Source organism: Pseudorasbora parva, chromosome 20, assembly GCF_024679245.1.
Source record: "Pseudorasbora parva isolate DD20220531a chromosome 20, ASM2467924v1, whole genome shotgun sequence".
NCBI classification, from domain to species: Eukaryota; Metazoa; Chordata; class Actinopteri; order Cypriniformes; family Gobionidae; genus Pseudorasbora; species Pseudorasbora parva.
The window spans coordinates 15,347,777-15,371,010 of NC_090191.1; the positions used below are offsets into that span (position 1 = coordinate 15,347,777).

The 23,234-nt window shown below is 39.2% G+C and overlaps 1 protein-coding gene and 1 long non-coding RNA gene across 3 annotated transcripts; one reads left to right on the plus strand and one right to left on the minus strand.

Moving 5' to 3' along the window:
* Window positions 1-1,300: 1,300 nt before the first annotated feature.
* On the minus strand, window positions 1,301-22,463 carry LOC137049486 (gastrula zinc finger protein XlCGF26.1). 2 transcript variants are annotated; one of them, XM_067428010.1, is made up of 3 exons: window positions 22,340-22,463; window positions 21,703-21,846; window positions 1,301-2,622 (listed from the first exon to the last, which is right to left on the minus strand). In XM_067428010.1, the coding sequence occupies exons 2-3, from the start codon at window positions 21,785-21,787 to the stop codon at window positions 1,427-1,429; spliced, it is 1,281 nt and encodes a 426-aa protein (XP_067284111.1). In that variant the 5' UTR covers window positions 21,788-21,846; window positions 22,340-22,463; the 3' UTR covers window positions 1,301-1,426. The 2 variants fall into 2 exon arrangements, with proteins under 2 accessions (XP_067284111.1, XP_067284110.1); XM_067428009.1 differs by lacking the exon at window positions 21,703-21,846 and having other exon boundaries at window positions 22,340-22,445.
* Window positions 6,040-13,940, plus strand: LOC137049494 (uncharacterized). Its single transcript, XR_010899619.1, has 3 exons — window positions 6,040-6,597; window positions 10,526-10,585; window positions 13,377-13,940. It is a non-coding gene; the product is annotated as an uncharacterized lncRNA (long non-coding RNA).
* Window positions 22,464-23,234: the final 771 nt, after the last annotated feature.

Genomic DNA, 23,234 nt, shown 5'->3' on the forward strand with positions numbered 1-23,234 from the left:
TTCTCATATGAGGATTTGATGATCAACACACATTTATGATTATTATCATGTACTGCTCATGGTGATGCTTAAATTTTGTGCAAACCATCTAAACATTTGTGGTAAAATTAAAAAAGAGAGAAATTAATACTTTTATTGATCAGACATGCATTCAATTGATCACAAGTGATATTTATAATACTACAAAAGAATAATAAATGCAAATAAATGCTGTCCATTTAACTTTCTATTCTTCAAAGAATCCTGAAAAATAAAATGTATCATGGTTTCCACAACATTTTAAAGCAGCACAACTGTTTTCAACACAGATAATAATCATAAATGTTTCTTGATTATAAAACCATCATATGAGAGTGATTAGTGAAGGATCATGTGACACTGAAGTAATGATACATTCAGGTTTGATCACAGGAATAAATTACTATATATTCACGTAGGAAAAAAGCGTTTTTAATTTGTAATAATATTTCACAATATTACTGTTTTAACTATTTTTTATTAAATAAATGCAGTCTTGGTGAGCAGAAGATAGGATATTAAACATTAAAAAATCTGCATTATTCATATGATAGGCTACTTTATTGTCAATAAATAGGCTACATTGAGATTGAAAAACACACATAAAGCATATATTGTCGCACTCATCTGATTGTTGTCGTCACGTTTCATAACTCATAACGATTGTTTTCCTTCAGCTGTAGCTCCAGCGTGACAGTATTACTTCTACGAATCCGCTTTTGGACTTTCTGTGAGAGCGCCCTCCTCATATTTAGATGCAAATAAAATGACAGGTCATGCATAGATTATTTTTTGTCTCTGATTTTAAATCTTAATGTATTTACATTGGTTTCTATGTAAATACACTTGCCCTTGACCTCAAAAAGCACTTTATCAACCGAGAGAAGGCTGTCTTTAGCGTCCCTGTTAATTTGCCCGCCATCGCGCAGGGTAATGTCGGTTCGAATCCCGCTCGGAGCGGGTCGACTAGGATCGGTGAGACCCAGTAAAAGTGCAGGGGACGAAAATACATTTCATTAAAAGTGAGGGGGACACGTCCCCCGCGTAATCTACGCCCATGCTTACACCTAACCATACCCTTAAACTTACCCATACCACCACAACTGTCCCTAACTTTACCCAAATCCCACCTCAATGTGAACACCAAAAGTACATTAAACTTAATTTTTGATATAAGTACATAGTAGTTAAGGCCACCTAATATAAAGTGGGGCCACAAATATTGTTTGTGCATTCTGTCATTAAAGATGACTCAAATAATGTAGCGCAATGTTCGTTATTTCATTCAGTTTGTCCTTTTATTTACACTTTTATTTACAATATTGCATTTCAAAAAAAGATGGACGTTTGCTTCTCTAAAATTTAGATTCTGAGATATTAATCTGAATCAAAATGGCAAGTGACACCGCTATACAATCGTAAATAATTTCGCACAGATGCATATTTTCTGGTGCCATTTTAAACTTCTGAGCCATTTAAAACCCTTTCCACACAATGAACAAAAATAGGGTCTCAAAAATGCATGCCGTTTCATGTGTATTTTCAAGTGTGATGGCAAAAGAAATGTTTTATTACACAGATCACAATTATATTGCCTTCTAGAGTGAAGGTGTATGTGATTTTCAAAATTGCTCCTTTTTGTTAACTCAGAAGCCTGCTCCTTTGTGTCAGAATCCTGCAATTTATTTTCAGAATGATTTTGCAAATGATGTTTCAAGTCCTTCAGATATGTGAAACTCTTTTCACAGTGAGGACAGGTGTAAGGTCTCTCTCCAGTGTGAATTCTTATATGACTCTGAAGGTTTCCTTTAGCTGCGAAACTCTTCCCACACTGAGGACAGGTGTAAGGTTTCTCTCCAGTGTGAATTCTCATGTGTATCTCAAGGCCAGCTCTGTCGATGCTAGTCCTTCCACAGTGAAGGCACATTAAAGGATTATCTCCAACGAGAGTCATTATGTGATCCTTGAGGTGATTTTGGTCTGTAAAAACCTTTCCGCAATGGCGACATATCTCTTGATTACTGTTCTCTCTTAAGTGAATCTTCATGTGGTAACTAAGGCTTATTTTACATCTGAATCTCTTTGCACAATGACCACATTCGAACTGCCCATCTCTGGTGTGAATACTCTTGTGAATATTAAGACCTTTTCTTTGCGCAAAGCTCTTTCCGCACTGTTTGCAGGTGAAAGGGTTTTCTCCAGGGTGAGTTTCCAAGTGGGCATTAAGGGATCTTTTATTTGTAAAGCTCATCCCACACCGGTGGCAGGCGAAAGACTCCTCTCTAGTGTGAACTCTCATGTGCACTTTAAGACTTCCTTTTTGAGTGAAAACTTTTCCACAATATTGGCAGCTGTAAGGCTTCTCTCCAGTGTGAAGTTTCATGTGAACTTTAAGGTCTCCAAGTTGACTAAAACTCTTTCCACATTGTTGGCAGGTGAAATCACTTTTAGTTGCCGTATTCTGAGCTCTGTTTTGTGAGCAAATAGTTTCTGTCTGTGAAGTCAAATATTCTTCTCCAGTTGTCATACCATGATGTTTCTCATTCTGATCTTTTTCTTTCATTATATTCAGTTCTTGACTGTCCTTTTTCAGTGGCATCGGGTCTAAGATGAAAAAAGACAAATACAAGTTAACACCGGTTTAATGACACAAAGCAAAAGATTTCCTCAAAAGATCATCTCATGAACATCATCTCAATATTGTTTATTCCTAACTTTAAGGACATTAACACATTTGTTTATTATTTAGCTAGAACTGGTTAATTACAGACTGATCTCAAATCTACCATTTTAGTCTAAAATATTACAAAATGCATTAGGTGGGCATTCGTAGGCAAATATTTGCACTGATTAGGTCCTATCTAACTGACAACTACCTCTGTGTAAATGAAGAGATGTCTTATCAAATGCAAATATAGTGCCACGAGGCTCAGTATTAGGCCCTCTGCTTTTTTCCTTATATCCTTTACATTATCATTAGTATTCACTGTTATGCTGATAATACTCGGTTTTCTTTATTCAATTTTCAGAAAACCTAAAGAAACTGTGGAATAGATGGGGTGGGTAGTAATTTTATTATATTCTGACAATAGATAGGTATAAATTATTTGATAAACTTCCAAAAAGACCTCACTGGATGCACTGCAACAATTTTCTACAATTAATAATATTAGTGTAGTGTTAAGACCACCCTTTTCTTGTGAAATGTGCTTATTTGTTTGCGTAACTTTGTCTGTTCAGTTTACCTGGACAGAAATTCATCTTTGGGAGTTTTTCCACTACACAGTACCATTCATTTCTGCTGAGCAAATCAGGCTAGAACATTCTTTCTGTGGCACAACCTTTATTTTACAATTGCCACCTACTTCATAGTGCCTTCTAAGTTGGGCAATCAAGGACTGACCTCTGTATGAGGTAACATTCTAATGGCTTTCCAAGTATTTATGGAATTCATCCTTCAAAGCTGTAAAGATTATGGCATTCTCTTTGAAAAGGGGCTCATCCATGTGTAGAAGAAATTCATTTTCACTAGGCCTTAGTAGGCCTCACTAGGCCTTAGCTGCAGTATAAGCGGGCCTCGGCTGTGTACCAAATTTCAAGGTCTGTCGCTCGTCAAAAACATCAAGGCGTGAGAAACAAGAGATATTAAATTGGTTGTATGGGAAAAACTGGCGGGAAGCGCTGGGAAACTGTCATATTACTGGTATATATTGCTGGGAAACGGTTATATAAGTGTTTTTTAAAAAATAAGAAAGCTGGGGATTTTCCACAAATAAATATGGTACGTGACAAAGTTTGCGTATAATTGTGGCGAAACTGAAAGGTGGAGCCAAAAAGAAAAGGGCGCTAATTGGATAAAAGGTGATAAGAAAAGAATATAAGAAATTAAGCTTTACCATGAAAGAGTCAGATGAACAGCTGCATCTCACTTTGTTGTCCCAACAATAAAGTTAATTTCTTCTGAGACCTGGAACTTCGACTCTGAGAGAATTTCTTTAAAGAATTGAAGGCACTCAAGAACTTAGAATCTGCCACGACATAATTTGGCGAGTCCAATTGCCAGGAGCAGGAAAGGGCTGGGTTGAAGCCCGTGGCGGGCTGGCACGAGGCCTCACAAAACAAAAGGCGCGCCAAACAAATACAAGGTAAGCAATTTTGCTTATATTTTGTTTTGTGTGGTCCCTTGTGAGCCGCTGCCTTGGGTAAATACCTGTTGCCTTACTAAACGAACCTATAATTAATTATTACTGAATAAATGTTTGAAACACATGAATAATGTGAGAAAAGACAGAAGTAATTTCCAGGTCTTAGAGAAAGCGCATGCGTAGACTAACACATGCAAGAAGTGCTGTGTGAAGTAAAAGTAGACGCAAGAAGTGCGTCTGAATGCAAGAAGTGCATTCAACACATGCAAGAAGTGCTGTGTGAAAACAAACGCAAGAAGTGCGTTTGAATGAATGCAAGAGGTGCATTCAGCACAAGCAAGAAGTGCTTTGTGCTCATCTGCAGAAGAAGCAGATGTGTGTGTGTATGTATGTGTGTGTCTGTAAGGGTGCACTTGTCTGGGAAGTGATCCAAGTTTGATTGAGCCAGACGAGAAGCGCCTGAGCTGTCAGGATAGGGAGAGTGTTGTAAAAGTGAAGTGAATTCAAAGAAGAAGATAGATAAAGAAGTGTAAATTGTATGTATATAATCTGTAGAATAAGAGGAAAATTACAGAAGTGTCTAATTGTATTTAAAATTGCTTTGTACATAAGCTAAGGGTTTTGTGGGAATACATGATTGGACAAGTTTGTGTGCCGTGGAAAAGAGTTGTCCCAATCACATCAGAGGAGCAGAGGTTAGGACTGGAGGGGACTGTGTGGAATAAGATATATTTGTTTGCTCCAGTGGGAGCGCGCTGCTGTATAAGGCTGTTGGGAAGGCATAAAGAACAGAAAATCAAACAATTGTTGTTGTCAGACCCAGCTATATTGTCTGTGTTTGCAACTGCTGGTATAAATTCACATTTAACTGAAGGACAGACAATTGTAGTAGCTTTTAGTGTTCCGTCTTGGAGACCCAGACTGAATAGAAAAACAGGAGAAATTAGCCTAACTCCCACAAAACTGTTGCATGGGCATTGGCAGTATGCCTCTGCATGGTACCCTTTGAATTAAAAAAGGGGGCTAAGTGAGTACAAATGAAAGATAAGAACGAAAAGCAAAAAGAAATAATATTTGTAAAAAGAATCGAAAAAACTAAAAATATCCCTAGAAATTGGCTTTGCTGTCTGTTTGGACATTCTCCAACTTGCAAACGCTGTGATCCAGATAGAGAGACACAGCCACTGTTGAGAAGAAAATAGAAGAATGAAATATCTTTTTGCCCTCCCAAAAGCCATTAAAATATTATAAATTAGAAAAAGTGTGTCTGAAAACCCGGGTGTGTGAATGTGAGGTGTGAATGAGCATGTGATTGTTTGAATACGGAAGATAAGTGTACCAGAGGAAGTATAGTGTGTGCTGAGGTACAGTGAAATTCTGTCTTTTTCCAGTATGTGTGATGAGGTGGGCAGTAACAATAGGGAAAGATATAGAAGGAGAGAAATAGAGCAGAGACAATACCAAAATTACCAGAAAGCACTAATTGAGTCAAAAGGAATTAAAAGGCATTTTTGGTTAGAGCATGAGTATGTGAATGCTGAAGGACAGAGAGGAGTCTTAACAAGTGAAAAGAAGGATGAGCTTTTGCAAAGTCTCACAAAGATTACAAACATAAAACAAATTGAAAGTGAATGGCCTCAAATAGACTGGCATGAGGAGATTAAGAAACAAATAAATTTGAAAAATTTGGGAGCATTCCTAAACCAGTTCTGCTCCACGAGAGTGCTTCTCTTAGAGATATTGCTGACAGAGACAGAGTTGAAGTTGCCTCCAGTGTTTGTCCCATATTTGAAACTGAAAGCAAGGCAGCGTTGGCCTAAAGGTCTGGGAGGAGCAACTGTGCTCAAAAACATCTACATCAGAGTGAGCCCATGGGCGAGACCAGTAGAGTGGGAGAGTGACATCCTCTGTGAACACAGAAGAGAAGGAGGGGTTAGACCCCTCCCCACTACAAATTGGACACTTGACAGATTGGCAGTGTTGGTAATTTTTAGAGGCAACCCAGAACACATACACCACCTACTGGTTGAAACGCATAACACTGAGGGAGAAGCAGAAGCTCAGCCTAAGTCATAAGAGAATGGATACCAAGAGGGAAAAGAAAAAGAGTAGGAGAGGATGCAGAGGGAGAAAGATTTTAAAACAACATGAAAGGGAAGCCCTGATTGAAGTGTTTGAGCCATTGGATTTTATAAAATGCATGAGAAATGAATTGCAAATTTCAATAACAATAGTTGGAGGATTTGATACTAAACTAACCCCATGCCTTACCTATTCATATTGGGCAGGAGGAGTTACATTGAGGGGTCGGAAGGTTGATGAGAACGAGCTCTGGGACTTTGAACTGATCTGCTTGGGGGAAGATATTCTTTGGAAGCGCAACAACGACAATTGGCTAGAGCTGGAAGGTGTGTCATCGAAGCCATTGACTGAGGTACAGATAAAAGCAGTTTTGAAATACATACGAAACCCCAAGGCTAAAAGGCTACTATTTTGAGATCAGAACAGCAGAGCTGATAAGATTGAATGATTAATTGGTTAATTGATTAATCAATTTCAACATCAAAACAGAATCAAGCTCCTTGAGAAAGAGTAACAAAGTAACCTTAAGACAATGGCTTCGACGTCACAAAAAGAAGAAACCCCTGTAGAACAAATAATAACACAATACCCAATATGCAGAGATACGATCAGAAACTTATCCAGAAAGTGGGAAAAAAGGACCAAAAAGTTAAACACAAAATGGCCGGCAGAGGGAACATTTGATCTGCCCATGTGCAGAGAAATGGAGGCTCTAATAAAAAACCACAAGGCCCATGATAAGACTAAAAAAAGGGAGGGAAAAAGAATGAAGGAACAGGAAGTTCTTAAATTATTTAGAGATTGGGGGGTGAAGCTGAATAAGGAAAAGAAAAGTGAGATGATGAAAGGAAAAAAGGAGGTAGTGAGAGAGGAGAGACCACCCCCATATGCACCACTATATCCAGCCACTACTAAGCAACTGCCATTGATAGATGCTCAGCTGCATGTGACAGGACAAATGACAGTTGAAGAAGAGTCAGAAGAAGGGGGAATAGCAGGAAATCAGACCAGACTATACTATAGGGAAGACAGAGAACATAATGAGATGGAACCTCCAGGAGTGAGAGATGATTCCCTCACAAGAAGGAGTGAACTGTCCATGGCCAGTGGCCAGGAAATGAGAGGAAGCTACTTGGACCAGTTCCATGATAAAAAGGGAAGGGAAGCCCCAGTACAATTGAAAAAAGGACTTTCAGAGAAAAAGAATGGAGGAGGGGGAGGCACCACAAGCTGGACAGCAGAAGACCCATACCGTTATGCAAACCAAGCACTGAGAGAGCTTACACTAAACACTGCAGCAACAGAAGTGAATGAAATAGTGCAAGAAGCATTCAAAGATGGACGGGCGGAGGAACTAGAGCTGATGAGGGAGGAAGCTGAAGAGATAAGAAAACAAATACTGCAAGAAACCGAAGAAATGCGGAAGAGCCTGAACAAAATGAGCAAGAAAAAGTCACCTAAATCACGATCTCATTCCAGCAGCCCTTCCCGAGAATACAAGCGAGTTTCTGGAACGCTGTTGCTAGAGAATGCGGAACCTGAGATGCGCTGGAGAAGAGGCACTACACTAAGAAACAGACCATCAAGCGCTGTAACAGGAGATGCCACTCTAAGAACCAGACCACCAAGTGCTACGATGGAAGAAAGGGAAATTCACGAGGAACACCTAGAAGAAGAAGCTGTACAGTGCCCAATCCTTATTAAAGGACGACAAGGAGAGTATATTCCATGGGCAGGACAAGATCTTGAAGGCTTGATAGCCCGACTGCCAGACATACATGAGGGAGCAGGAAGATGGATCAGGCAGGTGGAAGAGGAAACAATGGGAAAGATATTGGCCATTGGAGATATCAAGGCACTGTTGGCAAGAAGCGTGGGGGGAGCCAGAACAAATGAAATCCTTATGGAAACGGGACTGCGTGCGGCCGTTGAACAAACAGGGCTTGATGCCCTTCCGTTGGACAGATGCCGTGCCAGGATGTGGAGAACCCTGAGAGACATGTACCCAGCACAAATGGACCCCAAGCTCCTGAAAGGAGAACCTTTGGGGGAGGCAGAAAATCCCACTACCTATGTCCAGCGCCAATTAAGAAGATGGAAACAAGACTTAGAAAGAGACCCGGAACAAGATCCAATAATGACTGCACTGTTCAGGAACGCCATAGTGGAAGCTATGCCACCGATGGTAAAAGGAAAGCTGGAAGATGTAGTGGGATTGAACTCCAAGACAACGAAAGAATTCTGCGATCATGTGACTCATGCTGTGGAACAATACAGGAAAAGTGAACAGAAGTTAAAGAATCAAGAGAGAGAGCTTCAGAGGAGACTGGCACAACTCCAACTTGAAGAACTGACAACAAAAAAGAAGCGAGGACAGACAACAATAAGAGACAGTGATGATTCAGCAATAATGGCAGCAGTAAATGCCCCAGGAGTGCCCACACAAGCATCAGTGGCACCACCCCAGCTTATGACACCAGTCCAAAATACAACAATGACACCAGCACCAGCAGCTGTACCGACAGCGGCACCTGTCCAGCTGATGACACCCCCATCTACACAGCTGAATACAACATCAAGCAATGTGCAACAGCCAAATACACCGATTGTCATTTATGTGCCAGAACAAAGAAACAGTGGATATAACCCACAGCAACAGCAACAACAGCGAGGAAGAGGAAGAGGAAGACAGAACAACAACTATCAACAGCGAATGAATAATCCATCAGGATTTTGCTGGGGATGTAATCAACCAGGACACATCAAGAAAAACTGTCCCACTAACCCATGGCCACAAGAAATGCAACTAATGAACCAAGCACAAAACCAGCAAATGCAAGTCCAAGGACCAGTCAACCCATGGCGTGGTCCAGAGGTGGGATACTAGAGGTGCCCAGAGAATCCTACGGGGAGGAATCAGCTGCCAATAATATCTAGCAATGCTGATCAAGAACCAATGATGCAGGTGATAATAGAGGACAAAGCAACACCAATGATGCTTGATACAGGAGCCACCTTCAGTTGTCTGAGCCCAGAATACGCCTCTCACCTCCCCAAGTCTGGAAAATATGTCAAGACAGTAGGATTCTCGGGACAAACACAATTGGTTCCAATGACGGCTCCAGTCAGCATAAAAGTAAAAGACTCTGAAGTAAGAATTCCAATCCTAATATCAGAACAGACACCAGTCAACCTGCTAGGAAGAGACGCAATATGCAAGTTAAATCTGCAAATTTGGTGCTCCCCTGAAGGAATATACATTGACAATAGAGCAGTAAAACAAATGACTGTCACACAAGAAGACAACCCCATAGGACCACAAGCAAATATATTTTGGATAGGGGATTTAAAGGAAGGGGTAGAAAACACATTACGTAAATGGGGGAGATATATAAAAGAACAGCTGAGGAACCCAGAAGAACCAAAGACTGAGTTTCATTGCACAATGATATATGATCCAACAAGAAACCCTGAATTAGAAAAAGACTGGCTAGAACACACAGACAAGCAACAGATATCCCTAACTTCACACTATTTAGTAGTAGGACCAATGGGAGCAGCACTGCAAATAGAGGAATGTGATTTCACAAGAAAATGGTTTAAAATAGGAGGATCAACCCCACATGTCACTCTATACGTAAAAGAAGGAGGACAGGCTAGAGATTTAGGGCCAATGATGAAAGAAGCTAAGGAAAAGGAGTGGGAGGCTACAGAGAATCCTTACATTCATCAAACACCAGATGTAACGTACTTAAAAATTTTATGCCATACAGTTATGGAAGGTACACCGAAAGTAGTAATGGATGAAGAAAAGAACAGTAGAGAAGCAAAAAGTACTTCAGAAAAGAAATCTATGAAATCAAAATTTGAAGAACTAATACAGGAGATGGAACAGAAAGTCCCATCAAAATTATGGGCAAAGCATGACACAGATGTAGGGTTAGTAAAGTCTGCAAGTGCAATTACAATAAGAACGAAGCCAGGAGCAGTATTACCCAGAAAACAACAATATCCATTAAAAGCAGAAGCAGTAGAGGGCATTAGGAAGACAATAGAAGGATTGATAAGAGCAGGAGTGTTGATTGAGACAGACAGTTATTGTAATACTCCCATTTTGCCAGTAGAAAAAGCAAATAAGGATAAGTGGAGATTGGTACATGATTTAAGAGCAGTTAATGAAGTAGTAGAGGATTGGCCAGCGGAAGTTCCAAATCCTCATACATTGTTGACAAATGTTCCACCTGCTGCTAACTATTTTACTGTCATTGATCTCACATCAGCTTTCTTCAGCATTCCATTGGCGGAAGAGAGCAGATACCTTTTTTCCTTCACCTATCAAGGTAAAAAATACACATACACGCGGGTCCCACAAGGGTTCAGACACTCCCCTCATGTATTTAACCAGGTGTTAAAGATGGATTTGGAAGATTTGAGGCTGGATAGCACACTGATACAGTATGTAGATGATTTGTTAATATGCTCAACGACTTTAGAGCAATGTCATCAAGATTCCATTAAGGTGCTTACCAAATTGGCAGAAGGAGGCCATAAAGCCTCAAAAGAAAAGTTACAATATTGTTTACCACAGGTTGAATACCTGGGAAGGATTATTGCACATGAGACAAAGTCAATTTCTCCTAGCCAATTAGAAGGTATAAGTAAAGCACCACAACCTCAAACAGTAGGACAAATGATGACATTCTTGGGAATGACAGGATTTAGTGCAGATTGGATAGAAGATTATGCCATTAAAACAGCTCCCCTAAGGGCCTTGATGAAACAAACAGGCCAGCAAAATCTTAGAGAAAAGTTAACATGGGATGCCGAAGCCTTGGTAGCCTTCGAAACATTAAAAAAGGAGTTGCAAACAGCTCCTGCACTGGCTACCCCAAATTATGAAAAGCCTTTTCATTTATTTGTAGCAAACAGAAAAGATGGCTTTGCATCCGCTGTCCTGATGCAAGAAACATGCAGTGGAAGAAAAAAGCAGCCAATCGCTTACTATAGCACAAAATTGGATAGTGTAGCTCAAGGCTATCCACCTTGCTATCAACAAGGAGTGGCTGCCGTATATTTTGGATATGACAAGGCATCCTCTGTGACAATGGGCTATCCAGTCATAATATACACACATCACAAAGTAGCTGAACTGCTGGAGAGAGGAAGGTTTGTACTAACCCAAGCAAGAAGTTTAACATACTCTGCCTTACTAACGTACCCGGATGTCACCATAAAGAAATGTTCAACAGTAAACCCAGCAAACTACCTCCCTTTAGAAGGTGAAGGAAAACCACATGAATGTATAACAGATTCCCTAGCATTTACACGCCTGAGACCAGATTTAGAGTCAACCCCAATTACAGATGCAGAAGTAGATTATTTTGTTGATGGTTCATGCTTTAGAGATCATCTGGGGAACCATGCTGGTTTTGCTGTAGTTAAAAGGGAGGGTGACTCATTTGTTCCAGTTGTGATGCAGCATTGTGACCAACCGTGCTCGGCACAATTGGCAGAACTGAGAGCCCTAACTGAAGCATGCTTACTAGCAAAAAATCAGACAGCTAACATTTACACTGACTCTGCATACGCACATGGAGTATGCCATTTATTTGGAGCAGTATGGAAACAGAGAGGATTTAAAAAGAGTGATGGAACTCCAATTCAACATGGAGACCAGATTATTAAATTGATTTCAGCAATGATGTACCCAACAAAATTGGCTATAGTTAAATGCCAAGCCCACAAGAAAGGCAATGATTTTGTCATCAAAGGAAATAATGCTGCTGATCTGCATGCTAAGCAGGCTTCAGGATGCCAACTTGCTGTAATGGCACCCTCAGTTTTGATTCAACCTATTCCTACTATGGACAGTATAAAAGACATGCAGAATAGAGCAACACCATATGAAATAGCTTTATGGCAGCAAAGGGGGGCAACAAGAGATGTCAATGGGATTTATCGCTCCCATGAGGGATATATGATAGCCCCAAATCAATTATTGACAATCCTAATAACAGATGCGCATGGATTTGACCATTGCGCAAGGGGGGAGATTATCAGAAAAATTAAACGACAAGGATTTTGGTCACCATACCTACAACAACGAATTGATGAATTTTTAAGTGAATGCGAAATTTGTGCCCAAAACAATGTAAGAAAAGGCACCACAACACCAATTGGCTCAATTCCTGTTCCAGAAGGACCATTTAAACACTTGGTACTAGATTATGTTGACATGATAAAGTCAGTAAGAGGAAAACGATATATGCTGGTGATTATTGATCGATTTAGTAGATGGGTAGAGGCGGAGCCCTCAGCCGATCAGGGAGCTCAAACAGTCATCAAGTTTCTGACCAGAGAAGTGATCCCGAGATTTGGCATACCATCTCAAATCAGTTCAGACAATGGCTCAGCATTCATCCAAAGGGCAGTCAAGACAGTTTTACAACAATTAAGAATAAAACAAAGGCTAGGCTGCGTTTATAGGCCAACGAGTCAGGGTATCGTTGAAAGGGTTAACGGAACTCTGAAGGCCAAAATTAACAAAATTTGCGCCGACACCAAGCTGAATTGGGTCGAGGCTCTACCCCTTGCTCTAATGAGTTACCGTATGCAAACAAGTAGAATAACTAATCTAACCCCACATGAGATGCTAACAGGTAGACCCATGCCAGCTCCTCATTTAAGAGGACCATACGAAGGACCGCCCCTGGAACAGCTCCAAAATGAGCTAAGAACATACATAAGACAGCTAACTAACATACATGAGGCCATTTACACACAGGAGCAGAGCAGGGGAACTAGGGAAGAAGAAGAGGCACCTTGCCCTGTAACTCCAGGAGATCAGGTGTACTTGAGAGTCTTTAGAAGAAGGTGGAATGAGCCAAGACGGGAAGGACCATACACTGTAGTAAGAGCGACCCCAACAGCAGTACAGGTAGAAGGTAGCACCACATGGTACCATCTGAATCACTGCACCAGAGTACCGAGACTAAGACAAAGAAGAAGGGAAGAACAGGTGGATGGTGCAGAGGGGGACGGGGAAGAGATAGAACAAGATGTCCAGGAAGAACATGGAGTGGATACAGTGTCTGCAGGAGAAAATAATGATGCTGATGAACCTCATTCTAGGGTTGCTGAAAGAACTGAAGCAAGAGATGAAGTGCAGACACAGGATGGGACACCCCTCCCAGTGGACACGGAACAGGAAGGTGAGAGAGACACTAGCACTGTTCATGCTGTTGATACATTTGCTACAGTGCCTTCCTCAGACCCAGGGCTCCCAAGAGATCATTCCCCAGAGCCGAGACCTTCAACAAGCAGGTCACCACAACATGAAGAATTCTCCACGCTCGACTTACAGGACATTGAGTTCCCAGACATTGACCTCCCAGAAACCGACTTCAGAGACATTGACATACCTGACCTTAACTGGAGTGATTCATCCTAGTGTGACTGAGCAAGAACAAGGTAATGTTGCACCCAAACACATTAAGAAGAGATCTTGGGGATGGGGTAGAGATGCAGAAGATAATTACACTGAGATAGGATATGAAGAGGACATAGACTTAAAACAAGAAAAACTGTTGGACATTGCGCATCATAACGACTGGTACAAGTGGGCGGAGTACACTACCAAACAGGTGAACCAAGAAAGTTGTATGCTTTGTGCGCCATCACCATTGCAAAAGTTAACAGTACTACCAAACCAATATGATAGTAAGCATTGTGCCAAATTTTACTCAAGGTACTGCAAAAAGGCTAGAAGGAATGTCCCATACTGCCCAGCGGAATGTCTGACTATGCTAGGGAATTCAAACTACCAGAAATTTTATTACCAGGCAGGATGGGGAGATGAGTGTCAAAAGCTAGATGTTAGAATAGACCCGCGAAAAAGGGAGACACCACAGAATTACATAATGGATCCATCGTTGGAATATGAGTGCTACAATAGAACTGAAGGGCATATAAATGTAGGAAGGTTTAGAGGCAAATGCACAATAATCTGGCATCTGGATCAAGATATGTATGGGGATCCATACGTGTATAAGTCCACCAGCATAATATATGCAACTGCAACCATAAACAAAAAGATGGAAGTGATCCAAAATCATGAAGACTGTGACAATGCAACTTTACATTTTCCACTAATTGAACCATTGGAAGATCAGAGTGAGGCAGTAGCGGATTATTTTTGGATATGTGGAGGAAGGAAACTAAGACCAACCTTACCTATAGGGTGGAGGGGGTTATGCATAAGAGTAAGATTGGCCCAAGAAGTGGGGATTGTAGAGTGGGACACAGACAAGGAAATAACGCTAGAACAACCTAGTAAGCCTCCTGTTGAAGGCCACAGAGCAAAAAGAGCATATGAACCAGATCCCAATGTAAAAATAGACGCTGTAGGACAGCCAAGAGGAATACCTCATAAGTACAAAGCGAGAAGTGAAGTAGCCTCAGGATTTGAATCTATACTCGTATGGATAACCCCGAATAAAAACGTTGAGTGGATAAATTACATTTACTATAATCAACAGAGGTTTATTAATCATACGGATCAGGCCCTAGACGCATTGGGACATCAGCTAAAGTATACGAGCAAAATGACCTGGCAGAATAGACAGGCGTTGAATTGGTTATTGGCCGAAAAAGGAGGAGTGTGCGTAATGTTTGGAGCTGATTGCTGCACTTTTATTCCGAATAATACAGCCCCAGACGGATCATTTACTAGAGCCATGAAGAAATTGAAGGAACTCAGACAAGAGGTTGCAGAAAATGCAGGCAGCCAGCGAAAAGTTGGAGAGTGGTTTGACTCATTACTTGGTTCTTGGAAGGACTGGTTAATACAGGTGGGAGTAATATTAGCAATAGGATTTGGTGCTTTTGTTTTGGTGTTTTGTTGTGTTATGCCCTTTCTCAGATCAATGATGGCCAATGCCGCTGCCAAGCAGATGGTCAACATATCAGTAAAAAGATCAGGAGTGGACATTGGCACTAGCTCTGGAATCTATCCGATAGGCCCGGGATTAGATGAGCTGGATGAGTTTCTGTAAAGACCAGAGGTGATGTAAGGGGAGGAGAGTGTTATGTTCATTTTATTTTCTTTGAAACTGTGTTCTTCAAGAATCAGGGAGTTAATCCCACTCTGTACTTTAATTTGGGTGAAGCAGAAAATTTTTACTAAAGAGGGTAGAATAGGAAGAAAAGATAGGAGGGGTTCTGTTTGTTATTTTTGAGAAAATTCCTCCTTCCCATATTATATACTTATTATCATTTATTACTTTTATCTGTTATTCATACACGCATTTATTCTTAAAATTGTGTTAGAGAGGGGACGACTAAGGGTCTGAAGCAGGTCATTATCCGTGGTACGAGATGATGCAACCAGAATAAAAGGGAATGTTTAGAAAGGTTTTATAATCACTATATATACATATACACATATATGCATAGAAAAGGGGAGACTTTTTACATTTACTGCAGTTTAAAGTGTGTTGTGAAATCCCATGAGAACAAAGAAGGAGGGATCGACGAGCACCTCAGTGCTTAGCAACTGGGCTAGACTCTACTGGAGGTTTAAAAACCCGCTGTCAGCCCCAACACCAGGTAGCACTTTAGGCTGGGCCGGAGTACACCTGGCAACGGTGGAGCAACCCAGATAGCGCTCCAGACCACCGGAAGCGTCTGAGAGTTCCTCTGGCATCGAGGGATATATGTAGCTAATACATTTATGATATAATCACTGAAAATGTTAATCCACTGAATTAATGAAGCTGTGAAATTGTATATCACTGAAATGAATATAGTGCACTGATTTATCGAATGATTCGTCACAATCAAGCTCCCCATGACTGTATTAGTTAGGGAAATGGGATCTTTTACTCCCTTCTAGCTAAAACAGAGGGGAGATGTTTGGTCTCATTATCCAGCTGGAGTATGTTCACATAAAGGAGGTCTGTTGGAATAAAGGCAGGAATGGCTGATCATTAGCCATAGACAGACTAACTGAAAGAAGGCTGAATTTATGGGGACATACTCCAGGTATGAGGGAATAGGTGTGGGACTCAGACTAAGTCCCAAAGGGGGGATGTGTAGAAGAAATTCATTTTCACTAGGCCTTAGTAGGCCTCACTAGGCCTTAGCTGCAGTATAAGCGGGCCTCGGCTGTGTACCAAATTTCAAGGTCTGTCGCTCGTCAAAAACATCAAGGCGTGAGAAACAAGAGATATTAAATTGGTTGTATGGGAAAAACTGGCGGGAAGCGCTGGGAAACTGTCATATTACTGGTATATATTGCTGGGAAACGGTTATATAAGTGTTTTTTAAAAAATAAGAAAGCTGGGGATTTTCCACAAATAAATATGGTACGTGACAAAGTTTGCGTATAATTGTGGCGAAACTGAAAGGTGGAGCCAAAAAGAAAAGGGCGCTAATTGGATAAAAGGTGATAAGAAAAGAATATAAGAAATTAAGCTTTACCATGAAAGAGTCAGATGAACAGCTGCATCTCACTTTGTTGTCCCAACAATAAAGTTAATTTCTTCTGAGACCTGGAACTTCGACTCTGAGAGAATTTCTTTAAAGAATTGAAGGCACTCAAGAACTTAGAATCTGCCACGACAAGATATGAGTTGGTTCAGTGCAGCATCATATGGAGTACTAGTCTTTTCCTGTAAACAAATACGCTTTGTCAGGTAGTTGGTCATGCATTCTTTGTGGTACCAGAAGTCCTCAGCAATCATATCAGTACACTGGTTTCCATCAGGACCACAAATCTTGTGTAGTACCTCTTTATCTTCAGGTTTGTTTGCTTTTCTTCACACTGCATTCTGTCATAAGTGGCGATCAAAATGAGGGATCTAGTAAGCCTATCACGATAAATTTTACTGGTTCTATTTTTTGTTTTAATCGTTAACACTCCAGACATTTACTTCAGCATATGAAATATAACTTAATTATTAACGATACAGCATTAAAAAAAGTTATATCTTGTAATCATGCAAAAACAACTTGACTTGACCATCTCTGAGGAAAGCTAGGGGAAATTTTGATGCTGCAAGAGAGAAGACATTGATGACGTGCTTTTCATTTATTTGGCAAAAAAAGGAGAATTTGTATTGCTATCTCTACAGGAACTATGTGCCTTTTTTAGCACACAAAGATTGAACTGAAGAATTAACTTGCATTTATCAAACTGCCAACTTCAGTGTAGCTTTAAGCCTCGTTTATACTCGACATGTGCGCAGGAGCGTGAGGGTGCGCGCGGCAAAAGTGACGTCAACGTGGCGTGCGAGACCCCATTTCGCTTGGTTCTGTGCTCTTCAAATTTTGTTACTTTGCGTGCAGTTGATAAAGTGTAAAATATTAATTTTGAATAATTTAATGTTTTACGGTTCCTTTCACTGTAATTCAATACCACTTTGAGTTTTTTGATCCGAATCAATCCCTTACAACAGTAAATAGTGACGATTCTCTCTGGCCAATCAGCAGTCTGCCATGTTTTTACATAACATTTTAGTATCGACTCAGCTTGCTAAGAACCTCAGCGGAGGTGATACGAAAAAAAGTATCTGGAAGCAGGTAGACAAGCAGGTAGGTACTTTTACACAGTTGAAAACCAAACAAAGGCGAGTCGAGTCAAGCTGGTACTGGTAATGGAAATGCTCCATTTGACGCTGACAATACTACACATCCACAACATCACATAATAAAAGCACAAATCATATTTAATTAGATTTTCAATGTATGCTAAAGGGGGTACCACAAGTTACTTTGTAAACTTTTTACTACTTATGCAACCATTGCGATCACGAACACCATCATGTTCATTGCGATCACAAAATTCCAGCCTGATTTCAATCATTCTAATTTGAATATCAGATTCCACAAAAGGAAGTATATACTTTTCCTGTCTAGCTCTTAAACAGACTTTCTATGGTTAATCTATACTTAAAGGGATATTTCACCACTTTTTCATATTTAACTGTTATTCCCCTAACTAAAACGAGTTGATGCATACCTCTCTCGTCTCAGTGCGTGCACTTAATCGAACTATAATGTATGGCGGAATAGCACTTCTGAGAGTACTTCTACTAGGCGGAGTAAAAAGTCATGCCTGAAAAATCCTCCCTCAAATCTCCCCCTCACTCTCTCATTTCTGTCAATAGGGAGGAGGGGGAGAAGTGAGGGAGGATGTTTCAGGCGTGACCTTTTTACTGCTCCGAGTCGAAGTACTTTCAAAAGTGCAATTCCATCATACATTATAGTTCCATTTTAACCCGCTAAGAAAAGCGCCACGTTTTATTTTGTTACCATACTAGGTCGTTCAACTATTCGTGTAACTGTTTTTAATAGGGAAAACGTGGAGGTGTTTGGTCGCTTCTAACTTGATCTCTGTTTGGTACCATAGCAAATGAACTGGGCTTAGCAGGCTAAGCTAAATGCTATAACATTGTCTCCGCACGTCAGAACGATTAAGTGCACGCACCGAGACAAGAGAGGTATGTATCAACTCATTTTAGTTAAGGGAATAACAGTTTAATATAAAAAACCGGTTAAGTATCCCTTTAAATTGATAGAGACGGAGTCTTGGACAATGTCACATTTCAGCCAAGTATACACAACCTAATTTCTCAGTTCATGTTGCATTAGTCAGGTCTGCTGGAACTGACAATAAAAATTTGTTAAATGGCATCTACACTAATATTGGGGGGTAAAAAAAAAAAAAAATATATATATATATATATATATATATATATATATATATATATATATATATATATATATATATATATATATATATATATATATATATATATATATATATATATATATATATATATTAGGGGTGTAACGATACGCGTATTCGTATTGAACCGTTTGGTACGAGGCTTTCGGTTCGGTACGCGGTACGCATCATGTACCGAAAGGTTCTTGGACTAATTAATTAGATTTGGAAAATAAAAAAATGTGTGAAATATAATAATATGCGTTCAACAAGGAAGCCCAATAACCAAAACGACATAACAGGCAATGCCCCTGACACCGCCGAAGTGAAAGAAAAAAACAAAAAAAACAAATATGTTTTAGGCTGCTCAGTCAGGTGCTCGCTTACTCAGTAGGCTACGCGCTGAATGCTTGTGGCAAAATGGCTATTGCGTTTAACAAAACAGAAATAGAAAATCCTCCAATAACCAACAGGTCTGGTGTGTTGGTGAACTTTGGATTCTTTGTAAGCTATGATGGTGTTGGCAAGAGTGATGGATTAAAAAAACAATGGTATGTCGCATTTGCTGATGGTACAGCAGCGGGAATAATTAATGCCATGTCAACTCATTTACGCCGACAAAAAGACGATAAAAAGAATGAACGGCCACAAACTATCCCCGCAGCATTTAGACAGACATTTCCAACTTATTCAAATGGCAAAAGACATCACCGTGGCGAGTGGTCCATTTATAGCCGCGGATATGAGACCTAACGCCCGTTTCACACATACTCCGTCTGCAGTGCGTGTGCGGCGCGTATTTTTTTCCGTACCCATGTTAACGGATGACAGCTTTCACACTGCACACGGATGCGGTCCGTCAGTCCGTTCCAGGAGCGTTGCGTCTGCAGCAGTGCACGGATCGTTTTCGTGCCGAGTCTATTTTTTGCTGCGCTGCGTTGCTGCATTAAAGTGATAGAACATTGTTCGCATTAAAATAAACATGTACTGACGCGAAAATCTAGTAATTTCACCACAGATGCATATAAATAAAATATACTCGTTTCAAAGTCAACACATGGCTTTTTTTTCTCAAGTAAAGCAACAAAACGACACCTTACCTGGCATTTAGGTTAAAAAAATGTGCCATAATGGAGAGCACTCGTACTTTCTTGGAGGTGAAAAGCAAAGTTCTTTTTGACCTGCAGGATTTCTTTTAAAAGGGTGTAAAAACGAAAGAAAAGATGAGAGTCGGCTGTTAAAAAAATTGTGATTTAAGGTTATAACCTATGTTTAAATGTTTTGCCACTTGTGTGAGCTAAATCTAAAGTATATAAATATGAATAAATGAATTTAATACAATTTTGTTTAAATGTAGTAGGCTACATAACCTGAATTCTATTAAAGAGTAAACAAAGAGAATTGGAATTCTGACGAGGAATGTTAAGTAAAAACTTTTGGATTTTAAATAAAAAATAATGAATAAATGCTGTGTTTGTGGTATGCAACAGCGGATCAGTTGCGGACTGCAAACGCAGCATATGTGAAAGCACTACAGGGTGTGCGGCTCCTGCAACGCACACGCTAATGTAAAGAGCTAATGTCTTATTCCTGTAACTACATAACAGATGGGTAAAGTATAGCTCCATCATTGTTCAATGTAAAAAAAAAAAAAAACATTCTTTGATAGTTTTAATAAAAATAAAATTAAAAAAAAGGTAATTTATCTGCCAATTTTTTCTTTTTGCTGTATCTAAAACATACCGAACCGTGACACCAGTGTATCGTATCGAACCGTAAATTTTGTGAACCGTTACACCCCTAATATATATATATATATATATATATATATATATATATATATATATATATATATATATATATAGAACACTTCCATTATTGATTGCTAACATGATATGAAGAGTTTTAACCAGAATGTGATCTTCAGATTATTAAAACTGATTTGCTGGTGTAAATCAAAATAGCAAATGTGCAATGTCAGTTGGTGTAGAACAATTTAAAAAAAAAAAAAACGTATCTTTGTACTGTCTAACAGGGTATATAATTGTAAATGTGTTGAATGCAACCTTTCATTGATTTGTTATAGATATTTGAAGCACTTAAGTTACTAGAGGAACATTGTTTTATTTGATGTGCTAATTGTTAAATATATAATGTATGCAATGGAGAAATTTTGGTGGGTCCAAATAATAATAATACACAAATAATAATAAAATGTAGTAGACCAAAAAAACTGTTGTTGGCTTAAAATATCGTATCATGAGTTCAGTATCGTGCTATAGATATATCAAATTGACACACAAGTGTATCATTACACCCCTAATATATATATATATATATATATATATATATATATATATATATACATTTATTTATTTAAAATAAATTTTAAAATTAAAATAAATTCCTTTTGTGAGAGTTTGTATAATGTTTGTTACTGTAGCCTCCATATATATATTTTTTTTAGATCCAATTGATTAAATGGTTTTCATTATTTTAAATTCATAAGTTGAAATTGGTTGGCATAACTATTGATATTCAGACAAAATAATTATATTTTGATTCCTTCTTTGTTGGTTTCATTTGATGGGTCATGTGTTCCAACCCAAGCACAGCTACTTTGAAAGCTCGTCTCTAATGACATTATTTAAAAATATAATTCATTTCTGAAGAGGGAAACATTTTATAAAGGATCCAATGACTGAGTTCGGTTTTGAGAATGAAACCAACCTGTTTGTCCCTTAGTATCTTCATGTTTCACACTGAACACTTCTTCAATCTTGATGTCTTCACTCTCTTGTTTAATTAACGCCATCTTTATTGTGCGTTAGGTGGATCTTTGTTGCTTTACGAGAAGTTGTTTGGACACTCCGTCTGTCATGTTAAGGATAAAAAATAATTAACAGAAAGAAAAATAAATCTATGGGTGTCTCAATCTGCTCCCTAGTTCAGTGGTCACCAATGGTCTATATGATCAGGTCAACTTAGCTCACAATGCTTTAGATGATTAGCAACTAACTAATACAAGAATACAAATTACACAAGCACTTCGTATTTCATTATGATTTACGTTTAGTGTTTAATTTTGCAGACTATACTTAATACACTGCAATAATAAAAAGTTGCTCGTTTGATTTTTGGCCAGCACGCAACGCAAGCTTGCGGTGAATCGCGCGCATTCCAACGTAAGAAACATTACAGAAATTGAGACCACACGAGCAAAACACAATTCGCTTTACTCACATAACTTACAAAATAATTACAATGTCACACTCAGTAAAATGAAAACAGAATATTTTTTTAACCTGTACAATTTCATTAACGGGTTTACCGATTAAAACACTTTAAAATGTTTAAAAACACAAACCTTTGAACAGCCAAACCGAAGGCGAGGCAGGAGCGCGCGCAGCCTTATGACGTCTTCTTCTTCTTCTTCTTTGGAGTTTTACGGCAGCGTGCATCCAATTTGTTGCCTTACCGCCATCTACTGTATTAACTTTCCTTCACACTATATTATTTCGTCCAGTCCAGTTTCCTTTAAAAAATCGAATAGATATTCTCTTCCTTCCTGTTTTTCTGCACATTCTAAAATATATTTAAAATGTATCTCTACTAATCCTGGGTCATCATTACTTGGCTTTCTTTCTTAAACTTTCCACAATATATTAAAACATGCTCAACTGATTCATACTCCCTACATTGACTGCACATTCCTGTTGGATGTTTACCCATAATATGAAGAATACCATTAAGATTACTATGCCCCATTCTAATTCTGCGTATAATAACTTGTTCTTTCTTACTCTTGCTATTATTTCTTGTTCCACCCACTCTATTTTGTATATAATATAAATGCCTCCCTTTTGTTTCATTATTCCACTGCTGCTGCCATTTAGCCCTTATTTCATTCCACACTATGCTCTTTCCCTCTGACTTGGATAACTTTATATTGATTTCAACATTTTCCCTTTTTTGTTGCCTTTTTTGCTAACTTATTTTCCCTTTCATTACTCAGAATACCTGTGTGAATGGGGACCCACATAAATGCAATATTCTTCTCTTGCCTTACTGCTGTTGTATAAATAAATAAAATTTCATAAATCAAGCCCTGTTGACTTCTACCTGTACCTGATTCAATGCTTGCAAGAGCTGATGCAGAATCACAACATATTAAAAAACTATTGGCATTGCTTTCTACAAGCCACACAACTGCTTCCAAAATGGCAACTAATTCTACAGCACACACACTTAAATAGTCAGAT

Coding starts and splice junctions, on each gene's coding strand:
- LOC137049486 (XM_067428009.1), bottom strand. CDS start 22,433: ATGCACGCTGCCGTAAAACTCCAAAGAAGAAGAAGAAGAAGACGTCAT. Junction 2,623..22,339: donor TTCGGTTTGGCTGTTCAAAG/GTTTGTGTTTTT, acceptor TTTTCATCTTAG/ACCCGATGCCACTGAAAAAG.